The sequence below is a fragment of the Mixophyes fleayi genome, chromosome 5 (assembly GCF_038048845.1).
Source record: "Mixophyes fleayi isolate aMixFle1 chromosome 5, aMixFle1.hap1, whole genome shotgun sequence".
NCBI classification, from domain to species: Eukaryota; Metazoa; Chordata; class Amphibia; order Anura; family Limnodynastidae; genus Mixophyes; species Mixophyes fleayi.
Window position 1 is genome coordinate 116707308 of NC_134406.1, and position 20199 is coordinate 116727506.

General features: G+C 42.2%; 1 protein-coding gene across 3 annotated transcripts in view; it reads left to right on the plus strand.

The window, feature by feature from the left end:
• Positions 1-20199, plus strand: part of COL15A1 (collagen type XV alpha 1 chain) — a 481077-nt gene that overhangs the window by 308686 nt on the left and 152192 nt on the right. For all 3 annotated transcript variants that reach the window (XM_075212747.1, XM_075212748.1, XM_075212746.1), the window contains 2 exons: positions 12666-12722; positions 15283-15420. In XM_075212747.1, coding sequence (XP_075068848.1) covers positions 12666-12722; positions 15283-15420 — 195 coding nt within the window. The remainder of the gene's footprint in view (positions 1-12665; positions 12723-15282; positions 15421-20199) is intronic.

Genomic DNA, 20199 nt, shown 5'->3' on the forward strand with positions numbered 1-20199 from the left:
TCCACGTTTCGAAGAATCTTTGATGAACCTGGTCTTGTTATCTCTGCAGCTTCCAGTATTCTCCGACTACGCCAAGGATCTCGGTCTGTAGCTCAGTACATCATCCAATTTCGGATCCTTGCCTCCGAGCTCCAGTGGAACACTGAGGCGCTGATAGCCGCCTTCTGGCAGGGGCTTGCCGACAAGATCAAAGATGCACTGACCTCACAAGAGTTACCCTCCCCCTTGGATGATTTGATTTCTCTATGCCATCGTGTAGACATGAGGTTTCGTGAGAGAGATTCCGAAAGAGTAACTTCCTCCAAAGCGCCTGTTCGCTCAGCATCCCAAGTTCTTCATCTTCCACCTCCAGTAGAACCCATGGAGGTAGGACGCTCTAAACTAACATCTGAAGAGAGGGAGCGACGATGTCACGGGCACTAGGAGTCTTTGCCCAGGATATCACCAGATGATGGACTTACCAGAGTAATATAGCTGGTACTATGGTTCTCTGGTAGCAGGGTGACAACGGAACAGGAGAATCAGCAGATGGTGAGAGAATGCTCAAGGAAAGTCTATGACTAGCAGCAACTGGTAATGAGTAGATGTATGTACACGAGGAACCAGATGGACAAGTAAACGTGAGGAAAGTCAGTGGTCTGCGTATAGCAAGTTGTACCACTGCTATAGTGAGGAGGAATGTCCAGGAGTATCGAGAAGGTAGTGAGAGTCAGCGGTCTGCGTATAGCAAGTTGTACCGCTGTCTATAGTGAAGGAATGGAGTCCAGGTGAAAGTAGGTAACGGGGAAGTCAGTGGTCTGCGTATAGCAAGTTGTACCACTGCTTATGTGAGAGGATACTTGAAACTGGTTTCACAGGGAACAGGAGTCAGTGGTCTGCGTCAGCAAGTTGTACCACTGCTATATATATGTGAGGAGGGGCACGAGGAGATGAATGTAAAGCAGAGTATACACGGGGCACACAGAACTTGATCCCACGATGATATCCACAATACAACAATAACTGACAAGCGCTGCTTGAAGTATACAAAGTCACAATAGCTATCCAGGCAATAGGAAACAAAGTCAATGGTAACAATAGCTTCAGTGGATAGGAGGCTCCGGAGAAGAACACAACTCAGTCCAGATGGATATGCAATACAAAAGCAAAGTCAATGGAAAGTATGCATACCGCGGTTCAGGAGAGCAAGCTGTCAGAGAGACGTGCAGGGATACCTGAACGGCTGAAGGCCGGCAGGAGGAGAGACCACTGGAGGGTGGAAGCGGTAATCAGGTTGGTGCAGCGCACGGCAGGTAATCCAGAATCAACGAAGCAATACTCAGGAAGCAGTAGTAAGTGAAACTGGAAACATGATGAACACGGGAGAGTTGAGGCTGTCTGGTATCCAGTAGTAGTGGTGGAGGCAGGGGAGAGAAGGCACGCTGAACACGGGAGAGTAGAGGCGGTCTGGAACCCTGTAGTAGTAACGGAGGCAGCGAAGAGCTGACACGATAAACACAGGAGAGTTGAGACGATCTGGAACTCTGTAGTAGTAACGGAGGCAGCGGAGAGCAGACACGCTGACCACAGGAGAGTTGAGACGAACTGGAGTCCGGTTGTAGTAGCAGATAGGAATCAGCTGAGTGCAGGCACGATGAACACAGGAGAGTTGAAGTGGTCTGGAAACCACAATAGCAGTAAACAGGAATCAGCAGGAGCTGAATACACGAGGAAACACAGGAACACCTTCAGAGGCTCATGGGGAATGAGACTCCAAGATCAGGCAACCAGATAATGATCACAGGTGGTTTAAATAGGGAGGGTTGCCTGATCATCCAATCAATTAAAAGCAACAGGTACTGAAGGTTTGATAAGGGCTGCACATGCGCAGACCCTCAGGATGGCGGACGGCCACGGTTCCTGAACACACGGGAAATGGCACTCACAGTCCGGTGAGTGACAGACGAGTGAAGAATAGACTCTGTATCTATTGCGCTGACTCTACTCACATGCTGAACTCATGCCCTAGGAAGTCGGGAAATACCAGGCCCTAACCAGTTCTGGAGAGGTTAGGTTAGGGTCCCTGGAGTCCTCTCCAACTTCTATGGATGCTAAAATCTGTGCTTTTGATGTTACCGTTTCCTTTGCTATCAACTCGTTTTTGTCTCAAGCACTTCTAGATTCTAGAGCTGCTGGAAACTTTATCTCTAGTTCTCTAGTGAATCAATGGTCCCTACCAGTGATTCCTTTAAAAGCACCTATAGCTGTCACTGCTATCGATGGTTCACGCATAATTAATGGACTTATCACTCAATGTACGGCTCCATTGACCCTTCAAATCGGAGCTTTACACCAGGAGAAAATTTCCTTGCTGGTCCTTCCTGTTACCACCAGTCCCATTGTACTTGGCCTTCCATGGCTTCAACTTCATTCACCTCAGATTGACTGGAACACTCCTCAAGTCACTTCCTGGGGTCCGGATTGTCATCATAGATGTTTGTCTCAAGTCGTTCCTCTCAAAGTAAATAAGTAAATAAGGGCAGCACGGTGGCGAAGTGGTTAGAACTTCTGCCTCACAGCGCTGGGGTCATGAGTTCAAATCCCGACCATGGACTTATCTGTGTGAAGTTTGTATGTTCTCCCTGTGTTTGCGTGGGTTTCCCCTGGGTGCTCCGGTTTCCTCCCACACTCCAAAAAAACATACTGGTAGGTTAATTGGCTGCTATCAAAATTGACCCTAGTCTGTGTGTGTGTGTATGTTAGGGAATTTAGAATGTAAGCTCCAATGGGGCAGGGCCTGATGTGAATGAGTTCTCTGTACAGCGCTGCGGAATCAGTGGCGCTATATAAATAAATGGTGATGATGATGATGAAGTCTTCCATTACACCCTGTCCACCGGGTCTTCCTCCACAGTATGCTTCCTTCTCGGATGTGTTCGATAAGATCCAGTCCGAACGCCTTCCTCCTGATCGGGCGTGGGATTGTCCGATTGACTTGCAACCTGGCAAGAATCCTCCTAGGGGTCGTGTGTATCCACTTTCGTTACCAGAGACTCAAGCAACATCTGAGTATATCAAGGAGAACCTCCAGCGAGGATTTATCCAACCTTCCACTTCTCCAGCTAGAGCGGGGTTCTTTTTTGTGAAGAAAAAGGATGGATCATTACGCCCCTGTATAGATTATCGTGGTCTCAACGCCATTACGATCAAAAATTGGCACCCTATTCCACTAATTACCGAACTCTTTGATCGCATTAAAGGAGCCCGGATATTCACCAAACTTGATCTTCGAGGCGCTTACAACTTAATCCGGATCAAGTCTGGAGACGAATGGAAGACAGCTTTTAATACCAGGGATGGCCATTATGAATATCTAGTTATGCCATTCGGGTTGTGTAACGCCCCCGCTGTCTTCCAGGGTTTCGTGAATGAGATCTTCCGGGACTTGTTATATGTCTGTGTTGTCGTCTATCTGGACGACATATTAATCTTTTCTCAGGATCTGCCCACTCATCATCAACATGTGGCAGAGGTCCTTTCCAGACTCCGGAGAAACTCCTTATTCTGCAAATTAGAAAAATGTTCCTTTGAGTTATCCCAGATTCCACTCTTGGGATACATTGTGTCCGGTGTTGGTCTCAAGATGGATCCTGAAAAGGTGAATGCTGTATTATGTTGGCCCCAGCCAACTACTCTCAGAGCAATTCAACGTTTTTTAGGTTTTGCAAACTACTACAGACGTTTTATTCAAGGTTTTTCTTCCATCGCTTCTCCTATAGTGGCTCTGACCCGGAAGGGAGCTAACACTAAACAATGGTCCTCCAAGGCCCTTCAAGCTTTCCAGTTCCTCAAGAAGTCCTTCTCTTCCGCTCCTGTTCTTCAACAGCCTGACGTGACCCTTCCTTTCTTTTTGGAAGTTGACGCCTCTAATGTTGGCCTAGGGGCCATACTATCTCAAAGGTCGGAGCAACAAAAATTCCATTCTTGTGCCTTCTACTCTCGAGGTCTTCTACCTGTGGAGAGAAATTACACTATCGAGGACAAGGAGTTGCTGGCCATAAAAGCAGCATTAAAGGAGTGGAGATATCTGCTGGAATGAGCTCGTCATCCTGTAACTATTTTTACGGATCACAAAAACCTGTTATACTTACACTCAGCCCAATGTTTGAATCCTCGTCAAGCAAGATGGTCACTTTTCTTTTCCCCTTTGAGCTCATCATAACCTTTAAACCAGCTTCCAAGAATAGGAAAGCAGACGCATTATCTCGGGCGTATGAGGTGTCCTCAGACGTTGATGATTGTCCTAATCATCCTATATTGGATCCCAAATGTGTGACTCTGGCCACTTCTTCCACCAAGGTGCTACCATTTGGGAGAACACTCGTGCCTCCATCTCTTCAGAGAAAAATATTATCATGTTATCACTCCTCATGGTTTTCTGGACATTCGGGTGAATGCAAGACGTTAGAAGTCCTTTCTCGAAGCTACTGGTGGCCCTCTATGAGGAGAGATGTCAAAGAATTTGTGTCTGCGTGTGAGGTGTGTTCCCAGTTTAAGACCCCCCGCAGAACACCGGCGGGATTACTTCAACCACTACCAATTCCTTCCAAACCTTGGACCCATATTAGTATGGACTTTGTCACCGATCTTCCTCCTAGTAAAAAGTGCAATACCATCTGGGTAGTAGTGGATAGATTTTCAAAAATGGCACATTTTGTTCCTTTGACCGGTTTACCTTCCTCATCTACTCTGGCTGATCATTTTATCAAGGAGATCTTCCGAATTCATGGATGTCCATCTGAGATTGTTTCGGATAGAGGAGTGCAATTCGTCTCTAGATTCTGGCGAGCCCTTTGCAAGACCTTGGGTATCCGATTGTCACTATCATCCTCCTACCATCCTCAATCAAATTGACAGACCGAGAGAGTCAACCAAGATCTCGAGACTTTCATAAGGATGTTCTCTTCAGCCAACCAAGACAACTGAGGAGATTTACTTCCATGGGCTGAATTCGCCCATAACAACATGTATCACGAATCATCTTCAAAAAGCCCATTCTTTGTGGTATACGGTCACCATCCGTCTTTCCCAGAATTTCCTGCCCTCCCTCCCACCCAAGTTCCTGCAGTGGAGAGTGTTTGTCAGAGCTTCAAAAATATCTGGTCTCAGGTTAAATCCTGCCTGAAGAAAACATCTGCCAGATACAAGTGTTTTGCTGATAAAAAGAGGCGAGCTATTCCACCACTTAAAATTGGAGACCGCGTATGGCTTTCTACCAAAAATATTCGCTTGAAGGTTCCGTCCATGAAGTTTACTCCTTGTTTCATTGGTCCATATAAAATCACTCAGGTGATAAATCCGGTGTGCTTCAAACTACTATTACCTAAGAACCTTCGTATCTCCAACGCCTTCCATGTGTCATTACTCAAGCCTCTTATCATCAACCGTTTCTCTGTTCCTCCTTCAGCACCATGGCCAGTACAAGTTCATCAAGAGGAGGAGTTTGAAATTACTCATATTTTAGATGCTAAAATTTCGCGAGGAGTTCTTCGCTTCCTCGTGCATTAGAAGGGCTTTGGCCCAGAAGAGCGTTTTTGGATCCGCGCAGATGATCTCAACGCTCCAGCTCTTTTAAAAAGATTCTACTCCAAGTATCTGGGCAAACCCGGCTCCAAGTGTTCTGTGCCCACCTTTAAAAGGGGGGCTACTCTTACTCACCGGACCGTGAGTGCCTCTGCACTGGTGCGTGGTTCTCTAGCCTTCCTGCCGGCGTCTGTCCTGAGCCGCGGCCGTCCGCCATCTTGATGGACTGCGCATGCGCAGCATCCAAGAACTTATGACCTTTTGCTTTTAACCTAATTGGTGGATCAGGCACCTCTCCCTATTTAAAGCACCTGTGCTCATTACATCGTGGCCTGATCTTGAGTCTCATTCCCTGTGAGTCTCTGAAGGTGTCTCCTGTGTTCTGCTAGTGTCTTCAGTTTCCTGCTGATTACCTGCTCTACTCATCGGTGGTTTCCATACCCGCTTTTACTCCTGTATCCTGCTCATGTCCTCAGTTGTCTGCTGGATCACCTGCCCCGCTCATCAGCGGTTCTCATACCCGCTACTGACTCCTGCATCCTGCTCGTGTTCTCAGCTGCCTGTTGGATTATCTACTCTGCTCACCTGCAACTCCCATACTCGCTACAGCCGTTCAACGCTCCTGCTGTGTCTTCATATTCTCGTGGACAAGCTTCTCTACTCATCAGCGGTATGCTCACTCGTTATTGACTATCTACTGTTACTTTGCATATCCGCTTAGGACAAGCTCCTCTTCTCAAACAGCGGTATCCATACCCGCTATAGACTTTGGCTGATACTCTGCCTATCCGCTTGATACAAGCCTCTCTACTGAGCAGTGGTATACAAATCACCATAGACTATTAGCGATAACGCTGCCTACCCGTTTGGAGAGGTTCCTCTGTGCTCTCATTGTCCTCATTCAGTTATTGACTCTTTCCCTGTATTCACTTATCAGCACCAGTACAAGTCCTCATTTACTAGCAGTGGTACAACTTCCTGTACGCAGACCACTGACTTCCCCGCTACCTACCTGCACCTGGACAAGTCTTCTCACCATAGCAGTGGTACAACTTGCTGTATGCAGACCACTGACTTCCCCACTACCTACCTGCACCTGGACAAGTCTTCTCACCATAGCAGTGGTACAACTTGCTGTACGCAGACCACTGACTTCCCCGCTACCTACCTGCACCTGGACAAGTCTTCTCATCACAGCAGTGGTACAACTTGCTATACGCAGACCACTGACTACCCGTTACCTTCCTTCACCTGTGCACGTCCACTCTAGTCTCCGTGGTTAAACCTGCCTTTCCATTATAGCTGCAAGTCGCTGACTCATCTACCTATATAGCTGCAAGTCGCTGACTCATCTACCTATATAGCTGCAAGTCGCTGACTCATCTATCTATATCGCTGCAAGTCACTGACTATTCATCTGCTTCATTGGCATCCTCACTCCAACTGCTGTTATATACGTTTCACTATTCACCCTACTGTTAGAGGACCGCTGTGCAAACTCCGCCCCTCTGGTAAGCAAAGTCATCTAGTGAAATCCTGTGCAGAACACCTTGTGCCCGTGACACCGTCTGTATAAAACGTAAAATCTACATTTTCTAAGGGGGTGTCACGTATGTCAGGCCTTGCAGTAAAGGTCTGGTTCAGGTGTTCCATACAATCATGCGTATCAGTAGTCTTGCCTAACTCATCATCAACCAGGGTCTCCTTTCCTCCCACCCTTTGTGTCTCTAGAGACACATATGGAAGGTATGTAGCTGGATATAAGGTGCTACATCGTTTGATGGTGATGTGTGAGGGTGCCATCAGAGCTAGTTCCCACTTTGTGAATCTAGCTGAAGAAACATGTCTGGTTTGAGCTGAATTTAACAGATATGATACAACATGGGGTGTATAGACAGTTGAATTATGTCCTAATACTACGTCCTCGCTCTTACTTACTAGAAGAGCAGTTGCTGCTACACTTCTGAGACATGTTGGGAGTGATCTTGCCACAGTGTCAAATTGTGCACTGTAGTATGCTACCGGTCTGCTAGCGTCACCATGTTTCTGTGTGAGGACACCTGCTGCACAACCATCAGCTTCCGTACAGTATAGCTCAAAAGGCTTTTCATAATCAGGTATTCCCAATGCAGGTGCTCTAGTCAGACTATCTTTGAGATTAAAGAACACTTGCTCTGACTCTTCTGTGTGTACGACACGTTCTGGTTTCGAGGAAGAGGCTAGCTCCTGCAATGGTAATGCCAGAATAGAAAAACCTGGGATCCAGGATCTACAGTATCCACACATCCCCAAGAAGGTACGAATTTGTTTCTGGCTCTGTGGCAGAGTCATGTGTTGTATGGCCTCAATTCTGTCAGTCGTCAGATGTCTTAGCCCCTGGGTGAGACAGTGCCCTAAGTATTTGACCTTAGTCTGACATGGCTGTAACTTGTCCTTTGCCACCTTGTGCCCTGTTTGTGAGAGATATAGCAACAACAATTTAGTATCATGTAAACATGACATAAAAGAATCAGAGCACAGCAACAAATCGTCCACATATTGAATTAGAACAGACCCATTGCAGGGTTGAAAGGATTGCAAACAGTCATGTAAGGCTTGGGAGAAAATACTGGGGCTGTCAATGAACCCCTGGGGTAGTCTTGTCCATGTGTATTGCACTCCCCGGTAGGAGAATGCAAATAGGTACTGGCAGTCAGGGTGAAGAGGGACTGAGAAGAAAGCAGAACATAGATCAATGACAGTAAAATGACTAGCAGACGGTGGAATCTGCATGAGGATGACAGCTGGATTCGGCACTACGGGGAATTGGCTCTCAACAACTTTATTAATTCCCCTTAAGTCCTGGACTAATCTATAGCCCCTCCCCCCACTCTTCTTCACAGGGAAAATGGGACTATTTGCTGTGCTCGATGTACGGATTAAAATCCCTTGTTGCAACAGCCTTTCAATAACAGGATATACCCCTAATTCCACCTCCGGTTTTAATGAATACTGTGGGATTTTTGGAGCTATCCTACCACTTTTTAGATTTACCATGACAGGGGCTACGTTTGCCATCAATCCAGTGTCCTGTCCATCTCTGGTCCATAGTGAACCTGGTATTTCCCCTTTACTTGAGATGGACTTTGTTCTACAATGGTAGAGTGCAACATTAACCTTTGAGGGGTGTCCAATATATCCTGTACCTCATGCGCGACTTTCTCTGGTATATCTAAGAACACACCATCTGAAGTACAGTATATGACACATTCCATTTTACATAACAAGTCTCTCCCTAGCAAGTTAGTAGGAGCCGCTGCAGCTAAGAGAAACGAATGCTTAGTATGCAAGGGCCCGATAGTAACTTCAGCGGGTTTAGTTAGAGGATAATGTAACACTCTTCCCGTTACCCCCATAGCTGGAATAGTCTTACTGGTCACCTGTAGATTGAAAGGAGAGGTTATCACAGATCTGGCCGCCCCTGTATCTACAAGAAAAGTTTGTTTCCTACCAGCTATGTCAACTATCATTGTTGGTTCTTCTCTCATACTCTCTGTTAACCTCACTGGCTGTAGACTACAGGTATGACCTGACCCCTAGCGCTGACTATCGCTTTCCCGCACAGCATTTGCTGCTATAATATGTGCAGGTAGATGTGAGTCTTCTAGTCTATGTGAATTCTTCCTTGGAGCATATCTATGTGTCCCACCTCTAGGGTTGTATCTGTCCTTTTTACAATCCCTCCTAACGTGTCCTTCTTCATTACAGTTGAAACATTTGATCAATCTATGTTTCCTGTAATGCGGGTTGTATGCTGGTGGTCGTGTATGCATCCCCTCTAGAGCCTGTATACTCACCGTCATTAACCGATCACTTTTCTCTTCCTTTTATCTAAAAAGGTTTTTGTCATGCTCCACAGCAGACTCCCTAAGAGAATCTACTGTGATGCCTCTCCAATTAGGTAATGTGGTTTGTACTCTGATTTTTACATTTTCCCTAAGACCATCCATTAGTACTCCTACAGCTACTTCCCTGTGATGTGGGTCCTCACCTATGTTTGATATCCCAGTGAACCGTGTTATCGCTGCTATAGCTCTAACGAAGTAATCTGATGCTGTTTCACTATCTTTCTGTTTGATGGTGAAAATTTTACACCAATTCGCTACTACTGGAAAATAGATGGCTAAATGTTGGATAATTTGTTCTATATTCTTTTGATTCACCTCATCTGTCAAGGTATCATCTTCCTCCAACGAACAATCTTTAATAAATTTTTGTACGTTAGTATTGGGAGGAAGACATGCCCTCAACACTACACGCCAATCCTTATTGGTTGGTTCGTGTGCATTTCCTAAGTCTTTAACAAAATTCTGACACTTTGACAACTCTTTTATAGGATCTGGGAATTCAGTCATAATGGAACGTAATTCTGATCTAGTCCAAGGACAATGCATTGTTACATTTCTTAAAGGAACTACACCATCCCTATCCGCCTTCCCATTGGGAACCGATATTGTGCGGACTGGATACGTACCCACTGGTTCACTACCTTCAGGGTTAGCTACTTCAGTACTTTGAATATTGTCTCTCCTAGTGGTCACACTACTCTCACCTATCTCAGCCATTGCCCCCTTTCCATACTTACGCTGAACCTCTAACGTATTAACAGCATGGGCAATGGCTGAAATTACCGTGGGTTCATCCTCTTCTTCAGAAACACTTGCTTTAAACTGATTTAAAACAGGATATAACTTAGCAATTTCCTTTTTTCCCTTTTTAATAACGGCTGTACTTACTCCCCCCGCCACATATTACTCACCGCGCCACGATTCTCAACGGCTACTTCCGCTGTGGACTCGCTGCTCTGCCACGTGTTGCCTTCCATTTGCCACAATTTTAAACAGTCATTGTTATGAATCCCAGTGCATTCATGAAGAGCAACGGAAGTGTAAAGCAAAGTGTCTTTATTCAGGTAAATATATTAACAAAGATAACTCAAATCCACGGTTAACAGGTTCCAAAAGAGACTATATAGTAAAATGGCAGGAACAAGTATAATAAGTTTACTTCAGCCCAGAAGGCACAAGGCTGTCCAGGAAAGCAGAGTCCAGGGATCAAGCAGTGATCAGACAAACAAATCAAAATCGCCAGGCAGAGATCAAGCAAATTAGCGAGGTCCAGAAGTCTGTCAAAAAGGTCAGGGCAACAGGCAAAACAGCGTGGTCCAAGGTACAGGCAAATGATTCGGGGTCTCAGGCAAACAGGTAAGGTCCAAGATACAGGCAGGGGTCATACACAGAAGTTCAGTCCATCAGGTATACACCAAATAGCACAGGAGCAGGTTAGCAGCAGCCAGGAACAAACGGATGAACTGCTCAGAGCACAGCTAGAGGCAGGTACTTAAAGCAGTGCAACAGGTGCAGTTCTAATTAGCATCAGACAAGGAGATTAACTCCTTCAGGCATATTGCAGAGTTCAGGAGCAGGACAGCAACACCTCTGATGGATTATAGGTACTGCTGCCAAATACAAAACAAAGGCAGTCATAACAGTCATTATGTTTATTTCTCACTTTTGTTGACTTAATCAACCACACTTTATCTTTTACGTTATTTAGTACCTCTGCATTAAAACTCCCTATTGTTGGGAATGGCCTAACACACTCCTTGGTCATCTCGACCCACGTGTCACAATACGCAGTTGCGTAAGCACCATATTTCTTGCACATAAGAAACCATGCTGAACCAATAGGCCCTTCCTTAGGTAGTACACTGGCCATCTCTAGCGTATATACTTAGCACCCATGTTGAACAGTACCAGTCTATGCAGACCACACTTCTAAAAACACTTCCAACCCTTTGCTACAAACACTCTACCGCTAGAGATCTCTTACTGGCCGTGGACGTATTTGCTCAAGCCGCGTCCACTCGCTTCCTCTCGTACCAAACGAGGACCCCTAACACAGAAAATATCACTGTGGGACCCAAGGGCTATCAGCTCCTCGATACCCTGGCTAAACCACAAAAAATCTGTTGAGTTTATTACAACTGGTAGCACAAAGTCGATACAATCAACCAGCCTTTCCAATGTAATTCCTCCCCGCTGCCTTCCCAAATTACAATCACGGCTTTCCTTGCCGTGCGGTCCGATCGCAACGCTTACAAATACTAACCATGAATAAACGTTGCGATTACTCTTGGGAGCACGCACGAAAACTTCCTTTGTTTTCGCTCCCGGTATATCTGCCCCGTATACCGTCCTTCAGTTGGGCAACCTGCCTCGTCAGACAGCAACTGAGCGCCTCAACAATAAACAGTGTATCTACGTTACAAAATCACACACTATACACCTTTTCTGCGCAGAAAATCAAAAGTTCCCAACAATAGTAATAATGTCTCAGAGGCTTTCACAACTAATTATACTATGCACATATAATAACTATCAAAACGATTGTTTAACCACGTGGCAAATCTACCGGAAGTTCACATACGCTAAGCAGGAAGTACACATACGCTATGCAATACAATATATCAAAACGCAATATGACAGAAAAAGAAATAGTTTTCTCTTTTGTCTCTAGATTCTAGTTAGCGCACCTTCAGATTATGCAAAACGGACATTCGGTTTCACAACACAGAGTAAAATTCAGGTTTTGAACACATTGTGTTCTTACCCGTATATGACGCGTCTCCACCCTTTGTTGGGGAACCGAAATCCGTTGGTCTTGCATATCATCCATGATGATTCCTTCAACCTGTACCATATGTTTTACTGATATGCATATAACTTATAATATTACACATAAACACTACTATATTTCGACATAAATAACTATGTGTTGCAACTACCATTAATGTGTACTATTTTACAAATGTGTGTGTGTTGGTGCGAATGTATGTAAAAGCGTAAATACTGTTGTTGCCACGTGTTGCGGCTGCGTACGCCCTTCCACGCCGTAGCATGCCATACGCATCTTTTCAGACAAAGACAACCAAGTTTGCTCGATTTTAATTGAAATGACTTTATCCAATTTGCTGACTTCGACAATAGATAGATACTATACTGATATTTTGTTACAGCAATTGGTAATTTTTTTCTCATTAAATCCTTCTTATATTTCTTCAGCGAGGAGATGATACTGAAGGCTCAGCAAGTGGGGATATCAGAGGATCTGGGCAAAATGTAAGAAATAATATCATTCACATAAAAACAAGCAGGCTTGTTTGAGCATGATTTAAATACAGATTTAGGTTTATTTTTATGTTTTAATTTTTTTGATGTGTTAGATTGCTGAAATAATAATTGCCACAATCTGCTATATTAACACATCTTATATTGTTTTATACATTCATTGATATCTCATATTGTTTTATATATCCTGATATCCATCCTCTTTACATTTTTGTCATTCTAATTTTATCAGCTCACTGTTAATACGAATATTCCCCCATCCAATTTCCAATGATTTATCTCACTTTCATTTGGTCCCTTATACACACACATACCCATTGCCATCACAGTAGTTTACACCATTGATCATCCTCACTCCCTCTACACATACTCCACACCTCCTAAGACATATTCTAACCCCTTGCACTATTCACATCCTTATTCCCACCCAGGCCCACCCTCCCTTAATATACAAAACCAACTCCATACCATGTTCAGTATATCACACTTTAACTACTCATATCTACAGTTTATCTTTATAAACTTTAGCCTCTCCAGGAAAGGCCACAAACACACAAGTTCAACACTGATCAAACCTACGCTCCACTGTAACAACAAGCAAAGATCCTAATGTTGAATACCTTGCTGAGTTATTCTCAGGTTACACTTTTGCTCATGCAGGTGACCACAGCCACATACTGTACACTGTAAAAGTCACATGGAAGGACTTGACAAGTCATCCAAATCGGCACGGGGCACACTGTCATCAAGTAGCATTATCATCTTCAGACACTGAGCTGCTACTAACATGGCTGTTGCAAAGAGTGGTTACAGCAGATCAATTTACTGGAGCTTCATGCTCTCTAGAGAAGACGGGGAGTTTAGCAATGACCAAACTACGGGTGTTGTCAGGATACAATCTGGTCCCTTTCTGGCACATACACAGATTCTAGTTAATCTTTGCAGATGACTTGTCTGACAAAGAGAACACAGTCTAGGAACCATCTATTAGCATTGGATTTTTGTAATGTTATGACTAATCATTCACAGCAACAGCAAAAGAGGTGCTGATGCCGGTAGCATCTGCAGCAGTAGCTAATATGGCAGCAACCTATATTCCTTTAGCCTTTCCCTGTACCAACACCAGATCCAATGGAGGGGGCCAGAAACTTTCTATATAGCTGCTTTCAGGCTCAAATAGCAAAAGAGAATTTCTCATCTCTACACATGATACATAATTAACCAGGGAACACTTATTAATGGATTCTATCATTGTTGGCCTCAAGAATTATATTGTTTACATACATATGGTCTTAAAGAGAAGTAGTATAACAATAATGTATGTTCATCAGAATGTTTCACTGGAAAATCAGAATAGAAAGCAATTCTATTTAAACCTGTGAGGCACAAAATAGAAAACAAGTTTTCTGTTGTTCAAATGTGTTCACAAACAAACAAATGAAAACAATATACGTTCAAGTACACACTCCAACTTAAAGGGTGAATACACTCAACATATTCCAGAGAAATTTCATCTACTGCAGTGGTTTTTTTTCAAAGAGAAAAATACTAACTACAACCAATTTTTTTTATCTGAGAGGCAACCATTCATAACCTTATCCTTTTTCCTGCAGAACTGTTTAATTAGGTGAATTAGTCTGCAGTTTTGATGTCTAGGTATTAGTACATAGTAGAGGCTGCAAATTACAATTAAAAATGCAAACACAAAAAATGACAATACTTTTAGGATGTCTAAAATTTGCTTCACTAAAGTCAGAGATAGAAAGTATGAGTTTTTGTAGCCACAATGACTAGGTGAGGTTCATCAGTCTCTAGAACACCATAGCAAATAATTATCTGAAGTAAAGCCTGTAGTTCACTAAGAAGAAATCTACACATAGACTAAAAGCAACTAAAAGTATTAGTACTCTTACATTTGCATAGTAACAATAAAACAATGATAAATTGCAGTGCTAGCACAAACTGCAAATAATTATGTTGCATAATTCGTCCAGCAAAGCAGATTTTTCCTATGGCTTTGTCAAGATAGAATGAATACGGTAGACTCATATGTGGTGTTAAATTGCTTAAAGCTAGATATGCCTTTGTGACTCCAATATTTGGTGAGGCAATTCACTCTCAAACGTGGGATAGTACTTTTGGATTATGTTTATTACTTCAGTCATCCTTAACTTCCTCTTTACTGTGTAATAGTTGCTTGGTAGATCTGAAACACTTAAAGGATGTTTCATTTTGTTACATACACACAACCACACCTTCTATGGCTGTTGGAAGGACAGGTTGCACAGAATGTGAAGGGTTAGTGTCATCAATTCCAGGTTCATCCAGACTATATATTGGACCAGAAACAGTCCTGCAGATTATATTACGCTGCTGACACAATTATAAACTGAGTAATGCCGCATTTAATTTTGAGGAAACAAAAGGTTTTAGATTGAAAGCTTATGTATAAATATAATATACCTACTATTTTACTTACTTGAGCATAGGAAAAACCATATGCACCATCTTCCAAAAGAAGTTTCCTAATAACTAATTTTCTCTTAAAAAGTGCTTACCCGGACTTCCAGGGCCAGTTGGGCCACCAGGGCCACCAGGAATGCCAGGAAATCCCGGTTCAGACTTGGGAATTGATGGCCCACCAGGGAAGAATGGGAAAGATGGAGAACCTGGAATGCCTGGACCTCCTGTGAGTAATATAACTACTTATATATTCTACAGAGTTCTTTCATAATGTTACTTTAAACAAATATCTGAAGTATTAAATAAATTTCAAGAAGTACCTAGAGTTTCCATTTTTTAAGCAGAAAACCAGGAGACCCATGCAACATTATGTTTTTAAGTCCATAAATCCCATAACTTGCTTTTAATATATGCATAGTGCAGCAAAATTTTAATAATTTGATATTTAATTTAATCCTGTTAATTAAGAAGCATATCCTAGTAAAATAACCATCTTTAAAACAAAGATTTCAGTCAAAAATTATGAATGTCCTTGGAAATCTGGGATATGTAGACGACTCGGATCTGTATCAGCTTTTAGAAATAGATTGATGGGGCTCCATATTTGTGAAATATATCATTAACGGCTTAAATATATTTTACTTTTGGCTTCTGATGATCAAGTGTGTATATGAATATATATATGTATATGAATATATATATATATGTATATGAATATATATATATATATATATATATATATATATATGTATATGAATACATATATACATATATATATATATATATATATATATATATATGAATATATATATATATATATATGTGTGTATATGTATATATATGTATATGTATATATATGTGTATATATATATATATATATATATATATATATACATATATATATATATATATGTGTGTATATATGTATATATATATATACATGTGTATATATATATATGTGAATGAATATGTATATATATATATATATATATATATATATATATATATGTGTATATAAGTATATATATGCAGGGCCGCCGAGAGGGGGGTGGGCCGGGCCCTCACTGTTAATTTAAAAAAAAAAAATGTATTATTTTTTCTCTTTCATTCCCTGCGTTTTTTTTGTTTTGTTTTTCCCCTTCCACGCGGGGGGGGGGGGGGGTTTGGGGTGGTGCGGAGGATCCGCCGGGTCCGCCTCGTTCGTTGGTGGGGGGAGCTGTAATAAAAAAAATTAAAAATTCATACTCACGTGACAGCTGCGCTCCTCCTCTCTGCTTCATTCACACTGACTGCCGGGCGTGACGTCATCAAGTCACACCCGTCATTCAGTGAGAAGCACCGCAGCCAGGAGGACCAAGCAAGAAGAAAGAAGAGAGAAGAGAAGACAGAAGACAGAAGAGAAAAGAAAAGAAAGAGGCTGACATAAGGTAAGCAAAGAAACGGAGAGGCAAGGGGGAAAACAGAAAGGGACAGTGCTATAAATAAGGGGGAGAGATGCACAGAGGAAAGAAAATGGAGGAGAGAGGCACAGAGGAAAGAAAATGGAGGAGAGAGGCACAGAGGAAAGATAATTGGGGAGAGAGGCACAGAGGAAAGAAAATGGAGGAGAGAGGCACAGAGGAAAGAAAATGGAGGAGAGAGGCACAGAGGAAAGATAATTGGGGAGAGAAGCACAGAGGAAAGATAATGGGGGAGAGAGGCACAGAGGAAAGATAATGGGGGAGAGAGGCACAGAGGAAAGAAAATGGGGGAGAGAGGCACAGAGGAAAGATAATGGGGGAGAGAGGCACAGAGGAAAGATAATGGGGGAGAGAGGCACAGAGGAAAGAAAATGGGGGAGAGAGGCACAGAGGAAAGATAATGGGGGAGAGAGGCACAGAGGAAAGAAAATGGGGGAGAGAGGCACAGAGGAAAGATAATGGGGGAGAGAGGCACAGAGGAAAGATAATTGGGGAAAGAAGCACAGAGGAAAGATAATGGGGGAGAGAGGCACAGAGGAAAGATAATGGGGGAGAGAGGCATAGAGGAAAAAAAAGGGGAGAGAGGCACAAAGTAAAAAAGAAGGTAAAAGCAGCATGGAGGGCGCAGTGTGAACATAAGGGGGCACAGTGTAGTTGTGATGAAGGGGCACAGTATTGTGTGTGTGATGGCACAGGGGGCTTGTTGCAATGTAGTGTATGTGAGGTAGGTGGCGGCTAATTAATGGGCGCTATTTTGTTTGTAGGGTGATGGTGAGGCAATTTAATAGTGGGGACTATTAATTTAAGATAGGGTGGTTTGGGGGCTATTGAATATGGGGGTGAGTTTGGGGAAAATGAGGTCCATTTATTAAATGTAACTATGAATTATTTAATGGCAGTGATGGTTGCGGGAAATAGGTATTGCTGTTTGCAGGAAGGGAATAGGTTAATTTATTAAATGTGAATACTATTATTTTAATGTTGGGGCTGGAGGAAGGCCTAATTATTAATCGTGGGTGCTATTGATTTAACGCCGGGGCTGGCTGTAATTTTCTAATTGTAGCCATTTTTTTTCCAAATAGGTCCTTCAACATTCCAGTATCCAGACAAGCCGCAACTAAAGAAGCCAGCAGCCACAGGTGGAGAAAGTGAGAAGAACAGGTAGGATAGAGCAGCAGAGTGTGTGAAAGGTTGTGATTCTAGTAGGGACAATGGCAATTTTTGGTGAGTGTTGTGCCCAATGTAAGGTGCAGGCCAAGACTGAACTCTTTGTGTACACACTGCATTCTTTGTATACTACACTGTGGTGCTAGATGTCCTGAAAGTCAGGAGTGCTTGGACATATGTGACGCTCCGACGAATTAGAGCCTAATGATTTTGATGTTAGCTACGCCCCAATGGCGCATTTGCCACGCCCCCAAATGCCCGACCACACCCACAAAAAAATATATTTTTGCATGCTCGCCTATAAGGGGGGCCCCATGAATTTGTTGTGCCGGGGCCCTGAATTCCTCTTGGCAGCCCTGTATATATGTATATATATTTATATGTGTGTATATATATATATATATATATATATATATATATATATATATATATATATATATGTCTATATATATATATATATATATATATATATATATATGTGTCTATATATATATATATATATATATATGTTTTAATTTATTGAACAATTATATGACATTTGATTTTCCAGATATGGGATGAGGACATTAGTGGTTCCGGAATGGTAATGTGTTGCTGTAACTGTTGTCAAAAGGCAGTATTTCCCCAGCTTTATCACTTTTATAGAGCATTTAATTGCATGTGTAATCCTTGTATTAAGTAGATCTTCCTGACTAAGATGAAGAAGATATTCAAAGTGAGATCTTATAGGGACCACACACAGTACAATACATTCATCACACATGTGACCAAATTGGATCAGAGCATGTCATCCTGGCACCGGCTGAGAGGCTGGATCTTTTCCAGCATTGCGCTGGCCTGTTGTGGTTGAAAGAAGATCGCACAAACAGGCCAGGAGAACCTGAATGAAACCTGCTTCTGCCAGCATGTCCAATAATGATCCAATTTGATTGGATTATTATAGGACCGATATGGCAATGTGTTTGGCCAGCATTAGAACTTCTTAAACCATTGCAGCTTCTGATAGGTCTAAAAATATTTATGTAACATATTGGTTTTTGAAAGATATCTTTGATATGCTCCACAATAATAAAGGCATATAATATATATTTACTTTTTTATTTTAAACTTAGGATAAGGTCAGAGTATGGGTCTTCTTAGGAACTGATAAAAGGAAAAATGCACATGATATATTTCAGAATACTATAGTATTTGGAGAATTAATATGGATGCAAGTTCAAAGGGGAATAATATAAGTGATCTAAGCACCAGTGCACATAGCCTCAGCTGGCTGCCACTAATACAAGGATATATTTGTTACTGTTGACCACTCAATTGTCATACAAACACTATATTTCCTAGATATTCTCATCCTACTTATCAAACTTCTCTTTCATCATCAACATCATTATTTATTTATATAACGGCACTAATTCTGCAACGCTGTACAGAGAACTCACTTACATCAGTCATTGCCCTATTGGAGCTTACAGTCTAAATTCCCTAACACACACAGACAGACTAGGGTCAATTTTTGATAGCAGCCAATTAACCTATCAGTATGTTTTTGGATTGTGGGAGGAAACCGGAGCACCCGGAGGTAGCCCATGCAAACACGGGGAGAACATAGAAACTCCAGGGGGTAAATGTATTAATCTCCGGATTCTTTAACTCCCGCGAGTTCGGCGACTTGAATCCGGAGATTAATACATTTACCCCCAAGTGTTTGTTTATTTGGATCCATATCCTCTCTGCTTCCTCTATCACTTGAAGTATCACAAGACTCAGTGCTAGGCCCTCAACTCTTCTATAGCTATACCACTTCTCTTGGAAAACTAATAAGCTCATTTGGATTTCAATGTCACCGGAAATGTATCTATCCTATATGGATCATTCGCCATCTATGTTGGTCCGTTTTAATGAATGTCGTTCTGCCATTTTATCTTGGACGTTCTCTCACCACCACAAACCCAATCTTTCACAAACTGAGCTACTAATATTCCCATAAGCTAACAGTAGCAAACTAAATAATATTGCTATCTCTGTTGATAACACAACAATATCCCCAAAACTCACTGCCACTATTTCATTGCTGACTCAGAACTATTGTTTGTTCCCCATATCCTGTCTGTATCCAAATCCTGTTTTATAAATGTAACTTTTCTAGAATATACACATATCTCACACAAGGCACAACAAAAACTTTATTTTATGCACTCATTATCTCCAGCATAGACAATTTAAATTATATTATATATTAACTATATTAACTATAATACCAACTATAAAATATACTCTTACTGTTGCTATAATCTGTCTTTCCCTACATTGGTAGTGGCAAGAGCACACTTCTGGTCAAACACACTCAAACAATTTTTTGCTTTTTTACTTAGTATTTA